The sequence below is a fragment of the Myxine glutinosa genome, chromosome 14 (genome assembly GCF_964187855.1).
Source record: "Myxine glutinosa chromosome 14, kmMyxGlut1.1, whole genome shotgun sequence".
NCBI classification, from domain to species: domain Eukaryota; kingdom Metazoa; phylum Chordata; class Myxini; order Myxiniformes; family Myxinidae; genus Myxine; species Myxine glutinosa.
The window spans coordinates 36,025,058-36,046,102 of record NC_136274.1 but is presented as its reverse complement, the minus strand read 5'-3'; the positions used below and the strand labels follow the sequence as shown (position 1 = coordinate 36,046,102).

The 21,045-nt window shown below is 41.1% G+C and overlaps 1 protein-coding gene across 1 annotated transcript in view; it reads right to left on the bottom strand.

Annotated features, from left to right (window-relative positions):
* TUBGCP5 (tubulin gamma complex component 5) overlaps positions 1-19,905 on the bottom strand; it is a 78,314-nt gene extending 58,409 nt beyond the window's left edge. Inside the window, exons 1-10 of the mRNA XM_078768592.1 lie at positions 19,843-19,905; positions 17,645-17,823; positions 14,688-14,741; positions 14,400-14,508; positions 10,760-10,859; positions 4,810-4,886; positions 4,182-4,329; positions 3,764-3,881; positions 3,005-3,094; positions 632-725 (exon numbers count right to left, since the gene is read on the bottom strand). Of these exons, the coding sequence (XP_078624718.1) occupies positions 632-725; positions 3,005-3,094; positions 3,764-3,881; positions 4,182-4,329; positions 4,810-4,886; positions 10,760-10,859; positions 14,400-14,508; positions 14,688-14,741; positions 17,645-17,823; positions 19,843-19,845 (972 nt within the window). The 5' untranslated portion in view covers positions 19,846-19,905. The remainder of the gene's footprint in view (positions 1-631; positions 726-3,004; positions 3,095-3,763; positions 3,882-4,181; positions 4,330-4,809; positions 4,887-10,759; positions 10,860-14,399; positions 14,509-14,687; positions 14,742-17,644; positions 17,824-19,842) is intronic.
* Between the last annotated feature and the right edge of the window lie 1,140 nt (positions 19,906-21,045).

The window sequence follows — 21,045 nt, the reverse complement described above, 5'->3', positions numbered from 1 at the left end:
AGTACTGAAGATGAGTGGTAAGGGAGGGGAGGGTTGGGGTTGCAATAACAGGTCTTACTTTAAAATATTTTTTGTGCATAACATCTAGGCTCAGATGGCAGAGCACTGGTACAGTTCACCAGAGGACCTGGGTTCGTATTCCCCGTCTGGACGCTCAATATATTGATTGCTTATAAATGCATTTCCCCATTTATATTTTGGCATCCTTGGGATAACCCTGAGCATGCCACATGGTCTCATCCACATTCGTCGCCTCATTCCCCCAATTAAATTGCATCGTTTTGACGGGTAAAATTGGTCTGATGTTGATGTGGTGCAGGCATGATGGGCCGAATGGCCTCCTCCTGCATCTCGTTTCCTGGTGTATCCTTGAGTAACATTGTGTGGGGTATCGTGTTCTATGAGCTCGCTAGTTTTTTGTTTTTTTAAAGTATTACATGTTGTCAGTCAAACTACAGTTATTCTTTGTATCTTGCTAAAAGATAAAATTAACAAAGTGCAGAAAGCAGAGACATTTCAAAGAAGTGCAGCAATCTATACCAGGGAAGAACATCATTTTGAACATCAAAAACATAATTACAGTCAGTTCCACATTCGAGGTTTAGCTTGTCATATCTAACCACAGCCTCACCTGAGTAAGATGTGAAATTGCAATATCCTTATTCACAATCACACGTCCCTCTTCCTCTTTGAACACAAACAGGTTGCGTGCACCAGAGAGTAACCTACAAAAATACACCACCGACGTCAAACAACAAAAAAAAAAAAGAGAGAGGAGGTCTAGCGACATTATAACAAACCAGTCTCAAAAGAATAAGGTGAACCACACACACTCCTTTATAGCCTTACCTTCACTTTTCAACGCAATAAATTGCTTCTCCACATTCCCTGTGATATTGTTGTACATCTTCCACTTTTATATGTGCGTTTTCTTGTGACAACAAAATCCCATTCAATCCTATCAAGTTCTGGTCTCCTGCCGTTAAAATCCAGGCCTTCACTTTACAAAGCTTAAATTTGACTCTCATCGCAAGCTTATCTCGGATGATGAGGTGGTCAGGAGCTGAAAAAATTATCTCCTGCTTCAGCCTGCCCCATCATGTTTGGAGCACAAATGCATTACAATGTACATACTCTTTTTCAGAGCATCAATGCTGCCAAAGTTGTTTATTGGACTCTGCCTTTACACTGGATGCGGCATCTTAAACTTACACCAACAGACTGGATATCTGTGTCTCTCTCTGTGCGTGTCTCTCCCTGTGCGTCTCTCTCCCTGTGCATGTCTCTCCCTGTGCGTGTCTCTCCCTGTGCGTGTCTCTCCCTGTGCGTGTCTCTCCCTGTGCGTGTGTCTCTCCCTGTGCGTGTGTCTCTCCCTGTGCGTGTGTCTCTCCCTGTGCGTGTGTCTCTCCCTGTGCGTGTGTCTCTCCCTGTGCGTGTGTCTCTCCCTGTGCGTGTGTCTCTCCCTGTGCGTGTGTCTCTCCCTGTGCGTGTGTCTCTCCCTGTGCGTGTGTCTCTCCCTGTGCGTGTGTCTCTCCCTGTGCGTGTGTCTCTCCCTGTGCGTGTGTCTCTCCCTGTGCGTGTGTCTCTCCCTGTGCGTGTGTCTCTCCCTGTGCGTGTGTCTCTCCCTGTGCGTGTGTCTCTCCCTGTGCGTGTGTCTCTCCCTGTGCGTGTGTCTCTCCCTGTGCGTGTGTCTCTCCCTGTGCGTGTGTCTCTCCCTGTGCGTGTGTCTCTCCCTGTGCGTGTGTCTCTCCCTGTGCGTGTCTCTCTCCCTGTGCGTGTCTCTCTCCCTGTGCGTGTCTCTCTCCCTGTGCGTGTCTCTCTCTGTGCGTGTCTCTCTCTGTGCGTGTCTCTCTCTGTGCGTGTCTCTCTCTGTGCGTGTCTCTCTCTGTGCGTGTCTCTCTCTGTGCGTGTCTCTCTCTGTGCGTGTCTCTCTCTGTGCGTGTCTCTCTCTGTGCGTGTCTCTCTCTGTGCGTGTCTCTCTCTCTCTCTGTGTGTCTCTCTCTCTCTGTGTGTCTCTCTCTCTCTGTGTGTCTCTCTCTCTCTCTCTGTGTCTCTCTCTCTGTGTGTCTCTCTCTCTGTGTGTCTCTCTCTCTCTGTGTCTCTCTCTCTCTCTGTGTGTCTCTCTCTCTGTGTGTCTCTCTCTCTGTGTGTCTCTCTCTCTCTGTCTCTCTCTCTGTGTGCCTCTCTGTGTGTCTCTGTGTGTGTCTGTCTGTGTGTGTGTGTGTGTGTCTCTCTCTCTTCCCTTTATAAGGGGTAATGATATTCTCCATCACTTAAATGGTTACTCCTTTTCTCTTATTTAGAAATGTTTATTATCCCCATATTTGACAAAAACAAGGTGGTATTGCAACCGTCTGTCTGTCTGTCTGTCTGTCTGTCCCTCTTGTCTAAATAGGTCAATCGCCTCCTAAACAGTTGGGCAGAAATTCACCAAACTTGGTAGTTATGATCACCACATGGCAATAAGATACAGGAGCTGTGTCATTTTTGCCACACTCCCCTTTGAGGCAGGGTCAAACGTTTAAATACCGAAAAATGCAAATACAGGCACATTTCTAAATATTTTTTACATGCAATCAACATTGGGAAATGCATGAAATATGTAAGGAATTTTTGGATTCGACCCCCAGTTCATGCCCCGGGGGCAGGTACTTAGGGTCACAGGGGCCATAATGGAGGGGGGGGGGGGGGGGGAGGGGACTTAACTCAAATTTTCATATCAGGTCATTCATTGTGGGACCTTTGCCATCTTTCAACTTTGCTTTATGTGGGACGGCACGCCATCAACATTGCTCTCGTTCTATAAATCTTTTAACCTTGGAAGCTTGTGTTCTATTGGCTATCTCTATAAAACAAAGTTGCATTAACAGCAACTATACACTTTTGCAAATATTTGTTTCATACATCACTCATCCTTCCCCTTTCCTTTGCTTACCCTGCTTGATGTTTATTTCATTTATTTATTTTAACAGGACCATTTTCTTGTATCGAACACAATACTTACCAAAGAACCTCTCGTACAAGCTGTGCCTCTGTCATAACAACTCTGTGCGCCGATTCATAAAAAGGTTTTGAGCTATAGCAGTAGTTTTCCCTGCACACCATGGATAATACAAGAAGGTTACAAGACAACCTGGGTGAGTAACATTTGAGAATGTCTGCTCACTGGTAAGACTCTTCAAGAAACGTCTTGACACTAATGGTTATTCTATTATTGTGTGAATGCCACGAGATTTCATTTCTAGCATTTTCCGACCCTATATATTGTAATCAAGCAGAAGAGCGCCAATTTTAAAAATTAATTGTGCACTTAATGGGCAGACCAATTACGGCAAAGATATGGACAGTGACCATATAACATATTTCATACAAGATCCTATTGAATATCGCTGCAGTTTTAAAGCTAGCCAGCAAGAATTTTGAAAATAATTACTCTCCTACAAAAATGAAAATGCAGAAATAGGCAATTCGACCACTACGATCCCAAACCCCATTGAAGCTCAATGTGTGAACAATATTGGAGGCAGATTCACGTGAAAGGTTATTACTATAAATTACACAATTGTTTCTCCATTCTGCTGAACTCTACTCATTCCAAAAAAATAATACAAGACCTCAATGATTGATAGTCTTCATTTTATCCAAAAAGGGGGCGTTAAACTGTAAATAAAAGCAACTGAAGTGTAAAATAAAGAAAGGTGCCAGGCAAAAAAGGCCAGGGTGCAACACGCTGCTCTTCTGTATTCGTCATAGCATTACTCACCAGCGGTCAAGAAGGCTAGAATTAGGATGCTTGCTCCACACTTGACATCCAAAATTTTCCTTCCAGTATTGCAACATGAGGTGCTGTTTCAGGACATTCCTTTCATCCAGCTCGCTCTCTTTGGCACAAAAATCAGTGTGAAATGTGATGTTAACAATGGAAACAAGACTGAGCGTTTCACAATTCACAGCCTCGACGGGGTATATAGTTGATCTGAGATCTGAGAAGTTGATCTGAGATCTGAGAAGTTGATACAGTTGATCTGAGAAGGAACGATCTATATTTAAGTAGATCTGCATGCAAACACATACTCACCGATACACAGACCCATTACAATAGTCTCACCCGTCCCATTGGGAACAGGCTAGACTAATAAGAATGAAGCCAGGATGAAAAGTTTTAGATGCAGTACGCCAACCTGATGAGAATGGAATGGGCAATGCTTTTGTGGTAAGGTTTGATGTGATGGAGCCCACAGGAAGATCACCGTGAACATCAACTGACTTATTCTGGATGCTGTGCTGCAATTGTAATTCTCCTTCTTCCCAGCTTTCTTCAGACCATTCCTAAACACAGACAAAAGCTGTATACTCCAATGATAAAATAAACGACCAGAGCTAAATGAAAAGAAGCTTGTGTAGTTTAGGGTGCCTTCACATACACGGATTATTCTTACGAGTCCTTACGGATCGCCAACTCGTAGTCAATCGCAAGCATCGGTAAATAACGGAAGATGATTTTTGACATGTCAAAAGTTGTTGCGAGTTGTGACGAGTTATCTACGGATACCAGCGAGTTATTTATGGATGCTTGTGATTGACTACGAGTTGGCGATCCGTAAGGACTCGTAAGAATAATCCGTGTATGTGAAGGTTGCATTAGTGGATACACACGAGGCAGAAATTATGAGAGAGTGGTTTGAGCAAAACAGAGTCTGAAAAATAATAAAATGTTAACAAAAAAAAACACAAGACAACCAAAAGATGCAAATAGTGGAAGAAAGCACAACTTAGAGGCAACAAATGTGGAAGAGCAACAAGAAGTACCGTTGTATCAGACAGAGCTGCATCATCAGATTCTCTATTCTCATCGGGAAAGCTACTGTTCCAGGTATCCTCTTTATCTACAAAAGGCATTTGAACACACGATGTTGTAGAAACATACACCACCAGAAATGTCATCACACAACACAAGTTATAGATTTACGTTATGTAACAGACAACACCGCACATGATAACCCTCAGCATGTAAAGGTTCATATTAACAAGACATTTTATTAGTTACATTGAAACAGCTTAAATTTCATATGCTGACATGGCAATCATTAGATCTGATCATTATACTCAACTCTATTTCAAGTTTGTATAGCCAGACATCAATCCCACCAATACGATATTAACATCACACCACCAATACAAGGACATCAAGCCCAAACTATATGTCGTGATCACAAAACAATCACCAAAGGTAAGGGTCCCCTGGCGCAAGAGATCCATATTATTTTCAGACCGCCATATGACCTTGATTTTCTTTATTTATTTTTTATGTTGAAGGCTCCAGTCACGGACTATACAGTCCTCATTGAGGCCAGGCCTTGTACTTCAACATTTAGGGATAGAGTGTAACTTAAGGAAATGCGTTCCCATCTACAACCCATCCATAAAACTCAACATCATGAAAACTGGAGGAAAATTATTAAAATTATTAAAAAGGTGTTTTTTGTTAATTAGGTCACAATCCTAAAAAAAGTAGGTCAAGGACACAAATCAAATATTTATCTGGTGCACAACAGTGCAGGTACAACATTATGATACAAGGACAACATGGAAGGCCAGACTGTCTTTCAGATTCCACATTGGCAAAACTGAGTGATGACAACAAAACACATTATTTATTCAGACCGCCATTTGACCTGGACCTTTAACCCGGAGGGGGTATGATGTAAATTAAGCGAAAATGTACCATAATCCAGGTCTAGGCTATCCAGAGGGCAATTTCGTTCTGATCAGACAAATCTTACTCAAGTTTTGGTAAAAATGTTAAATATGTCAACCCCACACACTTTTTATTCCCATTATTGATGCAAAATTGCATTAAAAAAAGTCCCAGTTGGCTCCATGATAGTTTGGACATTCGCAGAAAAAAGGAGGAAAAAAAACAAAAACCCATAAATGGCAGTTTAGTACTCCGAGGGGACGAGGCATCTCTTGAGGTGCCATTAAAAACTGGGGGCACCAATTGTAGAAACAATCCCTACAAGAGGTATAAGCCTCCCCGTATCCCATGGGGGGGGGGGGGGCTTAATTAGACATTGTGAAGGAGTAAGTTCATTCATTTTATGTTCAGCATCACCAGGCAGGCGCTCCACATGATTAGCTACAAAGTAATCAAATCATTTACTCAATCATGGTTTCAGCTTCGTCGAGGGTGTTACAAATTTGGTAATACAACACACTTTACAATGCCTCCGAGATGAAATATGGCTTCAGTGATTCGGTTAGTTAGGAGAAAAATTATGTTAAGTAACAGTGAAACTTGGTGTTACTTGGAATTCACACAGTTCTATTCCATTCCTGCGTATGACAAATTGTAGCTCGCAGATCTAAGTCTAATTTGGGCAGCCAAGTCAAGTCTGTTAGATGAATTGTCCTAAACCCTTCGTCAAATTTCCGTAGGTGTCACTCATTCACAATGTGATGAATAGTCTGATCTCAGTGACCAAAGTCACGTGCTATGCAGTCATTGAAATTCCATTTGTGGAGGTGGTGTGATGTCCTTGCATGGAGCGTGCAGATCCTGTTGAGCAAAGGCCACTGTTTCTGGGTAGAAATCTGGAGGTTCTTCTATTGGATCAATCACCAGTTCTTTGTTAGCAATGTTGTTGTCTGTCCAGAGATTGTGTCATTTTTCCTTTGCGTTAAACCCCGCATCACTCAAAACATTTGCACAGCTCCAGAAAGGTTTGAGTGACTTTAGTCGTATATTTGGTAGATTTTTCAGGTCTTCATGGATTGGAAGCTTTGATGCAGTCAAACTCTCTCAGCATTCTTGCCTTCCGGCACATATGAGGTGATGGGATGTTAGACAGGACTGGGAGCCACTGCACAGGTGTTGATATCAGTGTACCGCTGATTATCTAAATCAGTGTTTTCAGAGCAGTTGCCAAGTGTTTTGTGTGGTTGTTGTCTGCCCAAACAGGAGAACAGTGTTCCGCTGCCGAGTAAACAACAGCAAGGCTAACAGTGTGAATAGTGCATGCACTTGATCCCCAGCTTGTGTCTGCTAGTTTCCAGATGATGTTTACCTTGGTCTTGATCTTTCCTGTGACTCATTGTAGATGTTCATGGAATGTGAGGCTGCGCGAAAAAAAAATTCTCCAAAAATTGATCATGGATGTACGGACTGCACGAAAATGTAATGCCTCTGGCGCCTTTGGCAGCAGAGACATAGAAATAGATGTACCCTTACTTTTTCGATAACAAAAACAAGACCGATAGTCTAACAACGGCGTAGCTGGGATTGTTTGATACTTTAGTTGAAGAGGATAGTATGACCTGGGTGGCGACACTAGTTAGCAAATAATGTAAGTATAAATTTTTTTTTTACTACAGCCATGGACAGCCGGTTCGTGAAGGGTAAAATAAAATGGCGAATGGCAAATGATGAACCAATAAATTCCACATTCCTGTGCCACCTTCAGTCGAACGTCAGTCATTGACACCAGGTTCGTGAAGGACTTGCGCAAAAAACGTACCCAGTATGAATGTTGCTATATCCAGTCAATGGCGAAACTGCAAATGGCAAAACTGCAAATGGAGAATCCGTGAATGTCATGGATGGAAACCCTGGTCATTTCCTCATTCTGCTTTAAACTCAATATCTCTATATTTTCATTCCAAACAGCATCATTCCAATCACAAATTAATACTATCGTATTAATATCTATATTATAATAGCCGTAGATGATTCTGTCTGTCTGTCTGTCTATCTGTTGGGTGTCTGTCCGGGGTGTGGCTTACTCGGTTTGCAGAGTAGCTCCACCCATAGCTCCACCCATTCTGGGAGTGGCTATAAACAAATATCCACCATTTTATTAACTCGCATAGCTTTGAGTCCTGTTTTGTAGGCCCGTGGTGTCTTGCTCTCCCCCAGTTTTATTTCAAATCAAATTCGATAAATCATTTCATTTTTCACAGTCGCTAACATAGTTTTAGACTCGGTTGAAAAAAAACGGGAAGAAAATCCGATGAAAGTTGCCGTTTATAGAACGAAATGAATTCTCAAAGGCCTGTAACTTCAAGGCCATTGAGTCTCTCTCACGCCTTTATCTCCAATCTAACTCACCATATGATTTCATTTTTATCGATGGTTTTACTTTTAGACTCGGTGTCAGCAATAATTGAGAACAATCCACACACGCGGGAAAATGCAGAGATATATTTTTTAAAATCGCGTCATGGTGTATCATACACCGCCCAACATGACACCGCCGGCAATGTGTCGATATATATTAAAAATTCGCTTTTGCTTTTCCGTTATGATATATTACTATTTCGTTTGATGACAGTCGTCACAAAAACGTCAACAATGATGCCGACATATATTTCTTCGTTTTTATTTCATTCAACATATTAGCCGGAAGTAAAATATGTTTCAGGAAATTACCGAGATATTTCTTCGTTTTTTTTATTAGTTATGTGCGCATACACTTTAAATAGGTTTATTTGAAATCTTTAATTTTCCACAAACATTCCACACACGCGGGAAAATGCAGAGATATATTTTTTAAAATCGCGTCATGGTGTATCATACACCGCCCAACATGACACCGACGGCAATGTGTCGATATCTATTTTAAATTCGATATATCATTTCATTTTTCACAGTCGCTAACATAGTTTTAGACTCGGTTGAAAAAAAACGGGAAGAAAATCCGATGAAAGTTGCCGTTTATAGAACGAAATGAATTCTCAAATGCCTGTAACTTCAAGGCCATTGAGTCTCTCTCACGCCTTTATCTCCAATATAACTCACCATCATGGTTTTAGACTCGGTGTCAGCAACGCGGGAAAACGCAGAGATATATTTTTAAAAATACACCATATCACCGCCCAACAGCCAACAAGTATCATACACCGCCCAACATGACACAGACGTCAACATTTCGACATTATCGCTTTTTCTTTAAACCGAGCCGAACCGAATAAACCGAGTGAATTCACCGTTTACCTTTGATGACAGTCGTCACAAAACGACATATATTTCTTCGTTTTTATTTCATTCAACATTTTTAGCCGGAAGTAAAATTACCGAGAAATTACCGAGTTCAGGAAATTACCGAGACATATTTCTTCGTTTTTTTATTTATTAGTTATTTGCGCATACACTTTAAATAGGTCTATTTGAAATATTAAATTTTCACAATGTAATTTACTTGCCATTTATCATTTGATGATTACGAGACAAATTCCTCTTGAGGATCGTGACAATTCATGCGCTGCGTGGAAACTTCTATTTCCAAAATGAATGAGACGATCGATGAAGAACGCAGACTTGAACAGGATGTAGCAAGAAAACGAATGAGACGGGCGAACGAGTCCATCCACGAACGTCAATGCAAACTTGCGGGGTCACCCGTGGGAATCCCACGGGCATGGATGTGTGTGACATTTCGACATATTGAGTTAGATGCTGCACATTCATTTTTACAAAATGGTTACTGGCAAGTCATCAGATCCAGAAATGGTGTCATGAACACAATTTATTTACGCGCAAGCACGAAAGCAAGACGGGCCGATTTCCGATTCCGACGGGCCGACGGGTGAGATGGGCCGATTTGGAGCAAGAAAAAGAACGAGACGGGAGAAAAACGAGAGAAACGAGACGGGGAAAGCCGATTGGAGAGGCGAGTGAGGCGCGATTGGAGAGGAGTGTGAGGCGCGATTGGAGAGGAGTGTGAGGCGCGATTGGAGAGGAGTGTGAGGCGCGATTGGAGAGGAGTGTGAGGCACGATTGGAGAGGAGTGATTGGAGGGGAGTGTGAGGCGCGATTGGAGAGGAGTGTGAGGTGCGATTGGAGAGGAGTGTGAGGCGTGATTGGAGAGGAGTGTGAGGCGCGATTGGAGAGGAGTGTGAGGCGCGATTGGAGAGGCGTGTGAGGGATTGGAGAGGAGTGTGAGGGATTGGAGAGGTGAGGGATTGGAAAGGAGAGGGATGTGAGGGTTTGGAGAGGAGAGGAGTGCTAGGTGGAGACAGGAGAGTGTCAGGTGGAGAGGAGTGAGGGGTCACATATTATGTGAAATAAATAAAGTGTTCATCACACCATTTCTGGATCTGATGACTTGCCAGTAACCATTTTGTAAAAATGAATGTGCAGCATCTAACTCAATATGTCGAAATGTCACACACATCCATGCCCGTGGGATTCCCACGGGTGACCCCGCTAGTATCAAAATATAATGGTAAATCACGATTGTATCAATATATTATCAAACCAGTGAACCATTATTTGTGCACTTCCGGATTTGGGAGCAAGGTCCGTGTTGATCACATTTCAAAATCATAATTGTACTGAGGAATTTCTGAAACCTCCTACCTACCTTACGACACCCGGTGGGACCCCAAAACGTTACACAGCAAGTTATTTATATTTCCTTTCAGTGAAATATGAAATTGTAATAGTTACTAAATGCTGTCCCCCTGTCATGTGACCAGATCCTCAGTTCCAATTGGTGTACGTTTGTCGGGACATACATAGACAGACAGACAAATACTGTTCTAGACGGCATTGCCCTACCGGCTACGCCGTAAAAACCTTCTTCAATCCAATTTATGGCTTACTGGTTTACTTTTAACAATTTGACATGAAAGCTGAAACAAAAATGAGAGAATAATCGTCAGTTTTGGAAAAATGCATTTTGTTTGAAACAGTACTTGGAACCTAAAACAAGGAGGTCGCTTGATCTATTGAAAGACCCAGTCACATAAATCTTCTGACCTGACTCCAGGCGTTCTGTGGTCTTTGCGATAAAGGGTGCACTCGAAGGAGACTCCGCCAGTCGTATAAGCAACCACATCAGCCTGTGACGAGAGTCATCCTGCACAAAAAAAAGAGAAATAAAACTACACACTGCTCTCAGTGTTGTGGGACAAAGCCAAATGTTTGTTAACAATGATGACTTTATTGCAGATATGCAAGTTTCAAAAACAATGGAATGAGCTCACATGTGAAACCATCATTGCCTTGTATGATGATCATAGGACTACCTCATTCACAGCCTGCGGGTATGCTTTTGCACCGTCTATAAAACGTGCCTCCTCCCACAGACCGTTTGCAAAAAAAGGTTATGTTTTTTTAATTGGAAAAAAAAAACAAAAAAATACTGCAGATGTCGTATTGGAAAATTCATTAGTTATCGGATATATCGTGACTCCATACAAAACTCAATGGAAGTATGAATCGAATAAGATTTAAATTCATATTTTTCTGAGCTCGGACTCGAATTCACAATGTCCGAGTGTCAGAATAAAGGGATAATCCAGGATATATTTGTCATTTATTTCTGTAAATTTTAATCAAGGTATCAACCCTAACCCTAAGTCTTCAATTAAAAATGAAGACAGGGTGTCTGATCTTCTCTTCTCCTTCTATATAATAAATACGCTAAGGCATTTCTGTCGTGGTATTTTTACCATGGACCTCTGCTAGAATGTAATTTATTATCATTTCCATCAGCAACATGTTGTAAAGCACAATTTATTATATTTGGCAATTATAACCAGAAGCTACACTTGATGACTTCGTGAATCAAGCCTATTGCTAAGTACCAGATCAGGTCCAGCAGAATAACCTTTCAACAAAGATAAATGCAAATTAGAAGTGAAAGAAATATCAAATTTGGATTTCTCCAAGAGAACCTTAATGTGAAATGAAAGCCTAGAAAAAAAAGTGTTAAGGTTCATAACCAATTCAAATTATTTTCTTTTATTCTTTGGCACCGGTTGGCTAACCCCCGCTCTTGCAGGGAAAATGGCCTTAAAATGCATGTTGTGTGTGTGTTGTTGTTTGGCACCGGTTTGACAGCGAAGCAGAACCTCTTGGTTGGGAATTTTTTCGACTTTTGCTAGTTTTGCTCTTTCCTTCCTTCAACTGTGTTGTTCCCTCTACCTAACAGTACCTCAAAGATAGTATGTCACATGAGAAAAATCAACCAAAACTAGTATTTTTAGTAATTACTAGATTTGCATCTGAGAAAGCAAACAAATGGACAGGTGTATAAAGGAATGCAAAACAAAGTAACAAAGGAGCATTTTCCAGGTGCATGAATCATGTGGATAGCAGTACCTGGTAAATGAACTGATAAACACTGTAGTCTGATGCTCTTCACACAGGGCTCAACATTCACTTTTTCCCAGATTGCCAATGGAACAGATAAGTTTTCGATTTCACCTGTCCAGTCAATCTTTGCACCTGTCTAACTATTCATACTGTGAGCATGTGGGGCGATACCATTATGCTGCTTTGAAGTTTTTGCCACAGCATCGGGATGGTCGGGTCTAAAATGATCCTCTTGATGATGATGTCAAGTCTCCTCGGGCAATGATGGCGTATGCAATCATATTGCCTTTCTATGGCAGGTACACACAAGTGTGTTGTATTGACCGGGGGGGGGGGGGGGGGGGGGGAGGGGGGGATGTCACCACTCCTCTCCGTCCCTCTGCTGACCGTTGGGTAATTCACCCTCTTCCACCCATGCTGTTGGAGTCGACTGGACTCTCATCCACCAGATGTGCAGGGCCATCTGCCATTTAAACCGCATGACTGCGGACCGTTACCCTGGTAAGGGGGGCTGACAGGAACTACACCTTGCCCACAGGTGACCTGGGATTATGCAAGGCAGGGGCATCCATCCCCCGAGGTATCAGAAGACAGCCGCACACCCGTTTTAGATGATCCTCTTCGTCGATGTTAATTACTCACTTTACAAGAAAATGAGCAACTATGGTGGAAGTCAAGATATGTCAGATTTATTAAACTGACATATCTTGGTAATGTACCTCGGACAGATTTATTGAGGTGTTCACTTGTTCGAGGAACACAACTGCCTGTCCCGGACAGTCGGACAACCGTTAATGCCGAGCTCTGTGATAGCCAGAGGTTTATAAAAGGTATAAGAGAACAATAGAAACTAGAATTGGGAATAAATAACAACCAGAATTATTCCCACAAGAATGTGAGAATATTGTGGCCGTTGCAGAAGAAGAGGAAGAAAAAGAAAAACGTATCAATACATGTAATAACCACAACGGCACTCTTCAACGTCGCAATGTCGACCGATATGCCTCTGCCTACATTATTACATCACTATACATACCTGTAACAAGTTTGATTTAAATCCCTTCAGCTGTTCTCAAGTATCACATTTCTACCTGACATGACCTCTGACCTTCGACGCCAAAATCTAATCAGTTCATATTTGCATCATAATATATACTTTTACCAAGTTTGGTCAAAACCCATCACTGGTTCACAAGTTAGCTAGGTAACTGAATTTTTACCTGACGGGACCTCTGACCTTTGACCTCGTGACCCAAAAATCTAATCAGTTCCTCTTTGCATCATTATACATACCTGTACCAAGTTTGACTTGAATCCCTTCAGCCGTTCTTAAGTTATCACGGCAACAAAAACCTATCACGGACGCAAGGATGGATGGACTGACAACCCGAAAACGTAATGCCTTCAGCAACTTCGTCGATGGAGGCATAAACACCTGCTCTGAAAACTTACGGATGTGAAAACAGAATGCTTAGTGTGCTCGACAGAAATGAGAGTAATAAATTATTTAAAGCTCTTGGTGATTCAGTATTCAAAAGCATTCATTATTTTTACAATCTCATTAAAACGAAGAAGAAGAGGCAGACTTTGGTTGCTCAGAATGTTTTTCTTTCTTCAGTTAGACACATCCAGCGTGCATGCACGATTTTGGTCAGCAGTGTGAGGTAAACGACCGACAGAAACAGACAGACAAACAGACAGACAGACACGTCCAAGGTGTAAAGCTAAAGTCATTGTGTGATAAACGAGCAGTCGTAAAAACCACGCTTCGGCAATAAATCAACCTCGTCACCCCAACCAAAGGGACATTTAAGGAGCGACTTTGCACAGCAGGGTTTCTGGGCCAGACAATAAATACGACACCATTTCCATTCGTGTAAATATGTCATTTCGGTAAAATAAATAACATGTCTGTAATTTTTTGCCAGTGAAGCGCAAAAGGAAAAACATCAACATGCTTCGCATAGATTTGGTAGGAGAGGGCTTTATGGGACGTTCAAAGCTCAATTATTTATCTGCAAAGTGATGCTCGAAGAATCAATCACTCTTCGACACAAAGACATGGCTTTAGGGATTCTGACATTACAGGAGAGAAGGTCTCTCTTTAAAAACCAAAATCAGGTCGATTACCAAAGCTCTAGGTGCTAAAGTTGTAGAGGAAGGGTTTACATTATGTAGAGCAGAGGGTTTACATTATTTAATGAAAGGTTGTCATTTGTGACTAAAGCATATTATATAGTTGTCATCACAATGGTAGTAAGCTGATGACTGAATGTGTAACAAAACATGGAATGACTACCTTAATCAAGACGGACGAAGGTGTAATGAGAGTCATAAAGGAGTCCGTCAGCCAACACCACGCGCCAGCCTTCGCAAGCTGGGAATGCAGCAGCAGCTTTTCATGTATACTGTCACAAAATCCAAAACGACTCATTATTCGCAGGAAGTATACAACAAAGAAACAGATACTGTCGATACGTTGTCTGAAGCTATTTATAAGTGACCACAGTGACATGTTTTCAAATGCTAATTGAGTTTCAGATTGAAAACCGACAAATAAGATAGAATTTAGAAGCATCAAACATACCCGTGAATGGCTCTTTCCACTTTACAATGGTCCACATCGAGATAGTCGTGATACCTGCCGCAGATATGATACAAGGAAATCAACGCAATGCATAAACAGCACAGCATGGACAATACAGTATCTATCACTGTGTAGTACCCATGTAAAATTGTATGACAATTATTTGCAATTGGTCATGCATGTTAATTGTCGTCTAGCTTTCAGCATGTCCATTGTGAAAACAATGTCCCTTTCAAAAACAATGCGCAAGTTATCTGGGAGAACTTTGGGGATTGTTAGCACTAGTTGGCCTGATGGTTGGCCATCTCAACCCATAGCTCATGTGGTGGGGAAAAACTCTTGGTATTTGTCCATTGTCTACTTATGTACGAACGTTCTTGTCATTCCCATAAAAGTACACCGTCTCATAAGTTTCTTGTGATTTATGCACAAGCTACATGACGAGCATTAGATAAATGTAAAAATGATATATACTGGCCGTACATACATATAGGGTGTCCACAAATTACCGTTCCAAATTCAAACCGGAATAAAAAAAACCAACGAAATGGGATACGATGTGGTTTACTGCATGTGAAAAGGCTTCTTAAAGTTTTATTGCCTTTTTTCCGTTTCCAGGTGTCTACTGTGACACGTGATGTCACATTTACTGCAAATGGCACTCACAAGAAAAAGCACAGTGTGTTGCCTGGCTTATAGAGACCAAATACACTACACAGGTTCAATGAATCTTCAGGAAGGCCCAAGGAAGGTAGCCACCATCGAGGAAAACAATTTGAGTGGCATAAAAAAAATTATGAAGATCGGTCGCATCCTGCCGATGAAGGGAGCATGCCAGTCAAGTGCAAGTGGTGAGGATATTGATCATGTTCGTACGTCATTTGATTGCAATCCCCACAAGTCCATTTTGATTCGGATGATGATCTTAACAATTTTATTGACAACAAAACTGAGAAATGTTCTTTCACATACAGCAAACCATATAGTTGTATCCCATTTCATTTTTTTATGGTGTAGCCCACAGGGCAAAGCCGTCTAGAACAGTGTTTGTATGTATGTATGTATGTATGTATGTATGTCCCCTCAAATGTACACCAATCAGAGCTGAGGATCTGGTCACATGACAGGGGCGATGTGATGTCGTTGTGATGTCATTAGAGTACATCATTACATTACGACGGCTGACTCCACACACCGCCATTTTGATTCCTATGCCGTTCAGGCCGGACATATCGTGGAACCTGTCATGTATCACAATCTGCATGCTCCACCTTTACGTTTTTCATTCAGTGTGAAACAAACAAACACGTGAAACACATGAAGTAAAATAAGGATCTTTTATAACACTCAATTGTTATTGTGGCTGTGGTTGTGGTTGTTTGTGGGCTCCTTCTGTGTAGTTTTATATTTTTTTCTATTGCCTCGCAAAATATCACTACTGCATATACAATTTTGTATGCTCGTTCCGTGTCCTTCTAAAGGGTTTCTACTGTCGTAGAATAATAAATTCCATTCAAACTGCTGTGTGAATAAACCATACATTAGCGCTTCTTCCTTTTCTTCAAACTCGCAAAGAGGCTTTTAGAACTGGCAAATTCGTGATTAAACAAACGATTTTTTATGGCGTAGATGTTTGGTTCCTGTGTTTACAGATGTTTGGTTCCTGTGTTTGTCTTTCCGTATGTATGTATGTATGTCCCCCACATATTTATCCGACATATTGGGTGAGTTTTACAGCCAACAATTACGCTTCGGAAAGGTAGAATGTAATGCCATTTGGCTTTGCCAGTTATGTTTCATTCAACACCCTTTCGGGAACGTTCATATATTACGTCATATACCTGGTTGGGACAAATTATCACACTTGATGATTGGGGGGAACTCAAATTATGACAAGTGTGATGATATATGATGGGGGATGTGGGGGGTGGGAGGGAGAGGGGTGCATTCCCCCCAGATCATTTATAATTAAAACTTTGATTAAGGGCTCTTCAAACATTGAAGCATTTCTTATGACTGCCTCCAACCACCCTAAGCCTGGTGTTGCCTTAACGGTTAGGGTGGAGGGCTTGGGATCCGAGGGTCCTGAGTTTGAATCCTGGTCAGCTGTTGAATTAACACTAGGTGGGGTTGACTCAGCCTGTCATCCTTCTGAGGTCAGCAAAATGAGTACCAACTCACTGGGTCCTCTCTCAAGGAGATTGGTGGCAAGATTTGCACTCCGGCCATCGTAAAACACCTCGTTCCGTAATACACACAGTGGTGTGTGGTCGGGATGGTGCTGAGGTCACTTTGATAGTGTTGACTAACTAACTGACCAACATCTATATGTGTATAAACATAAGTGTATAAATCTATAGAATAAACCAGTGTCTCAATGCAATCTCTTCACTTCCATGGTGACAGACAGCTTCGAGACTTGCATCAAAATTTCGAGAGTACATCAAAATAATTTAATACTTACATTATTTGCTAACTGGTATCTCAACCCAGATCATACTATCCTCTTCAACTAAAGTATCAAACAAGCCCGGCTACGCTGCTGTTAGACTTTCGGTCTTGTTTTTTAACGGTTTTAATATGGAACGGTCATTTGTATGTATGTATAGTTGGAGTGTCTTCCGGTGTGAGATATTTCCTATGTGAGATTTTATCACAATATTAAAGAGTGAGAGACTTATTTGCAATTTTAAAAATGTCTGAAAGTAAATATCAGTGTCAGATGGATGTAAACTTGTAACTGCAAGCAAATACTCAAGGCCTTAGACCCTGTAACGTAACAAATCGAGGAACCACCCATTGTGAATAAGTTTCGGGCCGATGTTATAAAATCATCCGATTAAAATAAAGCGCCAGTCTTTTAGCATAATCTTCGGAGTCCATTCTGCACTATTTCTCATTTCATTATATCTACTATTTACTTTACCTACACGTACAATATAAAATGTCCCACACACCTGAGCTTGGCGATCACAAGCTGGTGATAGTGGGAGAAATTGCTTTCCTGCTTTTTGAATCCTGTCACACAATAGATGAGATCTCGTACATCCCTGTCCAGGTCCTTCTCCAATCTGCTGTGTTGAGCCATCACGGCCATGCAGATCAGCTTGATGTGTCTACATACACAATGCAGCTGCTGAAATGGAATAAAAATGTCATATTGATAATTAGAGAGAAAAGGATACAGTACCTAGATGATCATCTCACGCCAAAAAGAAAAGCACAATTTTTTTTTTTAATCAATTTTGAATAAGTGGCTTGTTTTTCTTGGAAGAAAGTCACCTTATAATTACAGGCGTTACTTTCAAATATCGCAAAATAAAATTTATGCGTATGTTAAACTATGAACTTGAGTTAAATTTTTAAGCGGTGAAGCTCCTTCAATATTTGGTTATTTCCTTCCTTCCATTAGTTTGTCAAAAATGAACAACAAGAACCTTTCCAACCCACAGTCCAGAGGGTTCTAAAGGGTTTTAAAGGGCAATTCTAAAGGGTAATTTTAAAGGGCATGACCCAGATGTCAAATCCAAAAACAGTTACATATTTCATGTTGATTGCATGTTGATTGCAAAGTTTCTTTTCTAAATGTTTCAAAATATTCCCGTAATTGTAGTTATTCAGTATTTTACCAATTGACCAAGCCCTGGAGGGGGAAGGCTGAATATGATACTGCTCTTGCACCTTTGTAGCACTTGCACCAAGTTTGGAGAATTTCTGCCCATCTGTTTAGATTTTTTTTTTTTTCAAAAAAGTGTAGCTGGGGATAGTAATTCTAAAGAAATAACGTGTGTATGTCATGTATATATATATATATATACACACACACACACACACACACACACAACGTAACCACCGTAATCCAACCAATTATATATATACACACACACACACACACACACACACACACACACACACACACACACACACACACACACACACACACACACACACACACACACACACACACACACACACACACACACACACACACACACACAACGTAACCACCGTAATCCAACCAATTGAAGCAAATATACACAGTAGCAAAGTTGTAAATATTCAACATACACAGAGAACTTTTAAAAAATCACCATGAAACATAACAAAAAAAGAAAAAAAAAGAGAAACCCATTTTGCACAAAAATTAACACATTTTGCATCGAGTGTGTGTATGTGTGTGCACGTCACATACAACGTGTGTATACAATACAACATGCACACAATATGTGTATATATAAGCAAAACCAAAGCCAAACGTGTATAAAAACCAAACATGTGTGTAAGCCATAATCATGCTATGCTAATGTAGGTGGAAATCATGACGCATTGACGTGTGTGTGTGTGTGTGTGTGTGTGTGTGTGTGTGTGTGTGTGTGTGTGTGTGTGTGTGTGTGTGTGTGTGTGTGTGTGTGTGTGTGTGTAAGGTTATATCAAATACACATAGCACGTGTGTACAACATCGCAACATCCCAGTTTAGCTTCCAAAGACAGATCTGCTAAAGGGATTATCTTGAGAAAACAATGGACAGCGTGTGACCCACCTGATCCCCACCTTAGCGACCCATATTTTATTTCCCCGCAAACCAGCTTTGGTCAACCTAGCATGTATATAACATACACCTCTCCGCTATATTGCAGCCAGCACTATGAATACTATAAATATACACAACAAACTATTGAAAACGAACATTCCCACATTTAACACATAAAAAAATCATAGCATTTTCTCCTGGGTATTCGGTCACAGAGCGGCATGCTAGCGCTTGCCAAGCCACCCGTTCCTTATCAACGGTTTTAAATGGAGTACTTAAGCCACTTCCCGAGCGCTCCACAAGAAACTTGGTAACTGAACACAGCCCTGGATGCTACTCCCTGAGCTCACATTAACACCATTCGAAAATATATGAAAAAGCTGGAACGAAAAACATCCAAATCACCACATAACGATTAATTTTATAGTCATTCAGAAAAGTTTTGTTAAATGACAAGTTGTATAAATAGTATTCGTATATTGTACAAATGAAAATACGAACCGCGCGGCCTCTAAGTCTGTTCTGAACCGTAACAGGCGTCAACAATCATTGAATCACTTCTTTTCTTCACGATGTAATAATGAGATAAACGTACTTATTTAAACTTAGCAAAAACGTGTTACCATGTCACGAAACAAATCTGAGAACGTAAACTCATATCGCGATCGCGTAAAAATCGAAAAGCTATCTGCAAAAAAAAAAAAAAAACCCAAAACACTGCCACCAACAACACTGACATGGCCACCATAACAAGACAAGAAAACCGACTGCACGAAAGAAAAGGCTTGTGTTATTGGCGACTGGGAACAACGGTGGGGCTGGGGGGTTATGGGGGTAGAAACGATCACGGTTTTGGATGGGGGTGTGTTTTGAAATGGTGACGAACACCTATCTTGAAAACCTGGAAGGAAGAATGAGATTGAAGCATTCATGGCAAGTTGGAGGCGACGAAAAACACGTTGGGAGGAATAGAAAATATTTTTTTGTTTTTTTTACCCTTTGAGTGCTGCGGTCGCAGATTTGTGTCGAGACAAAAAAAGGAAATAAATGTTTGTTTGTTTTTTGGTTATTCGTCTGACGACACACAAGTTGATTTTTAACCTCGCCAGATGAGAAGGTATTGCATTTGAGTCCGTTTGTTTGTCTGTCTTTTTTTCTCTTCTTTTTTTTTATGTACAAGGCTCCAGGCACCAATTATATAGTCCTCATCGAGGCCAGGCCTAAATAAAAGAGCTGCATTGATAGAAAAGTGGAGAAGGAGAGAATAGTCTAAGAGTTTTTGAGAAAGAAAATCTGATTTTTGAAAAGGGGAAGATCATAAGTGTTTGGACAGACATGTGAAGGTAAAGAATTCCAGAGTTTGGCAGTGGATGGGAAGAAAGAAACATCATAACTACCCACCCTTGAGTTGCCAATGGCCACACAGTAACCATGAGATGGAGTGGCTTGTCGAGTAATCCATGGTCTCGCTAATGGTGGAGGTACACAAGCAGCAAGTTCTTGGGAGCAGAAACCGAAATATCTGTAGAAAAGATAAAGAGAGCCAACTTTGCAACGTAATTTGAGCGGGTCGAGTTTTGAGGTCAGATTGGGAGAGTTGATAAGTCGGATTACTTTTAATTCAATTCTGTCCAGTAAGTACGTGGAGCTAGAACCTCCCCAGATATGAGAGCAGTACTCCATACAAGAACGAATAAATCCTTTATATAGTTGAAGCAACTGTTGAGAGGAGAAGAATCTTCACCATCTGAACAGGACTCCCAGTTTCTTCGAGGCAGATTTAGCTATTTGTGTAATTTGTGGATTCCAGGATAAATTTGAAGTTA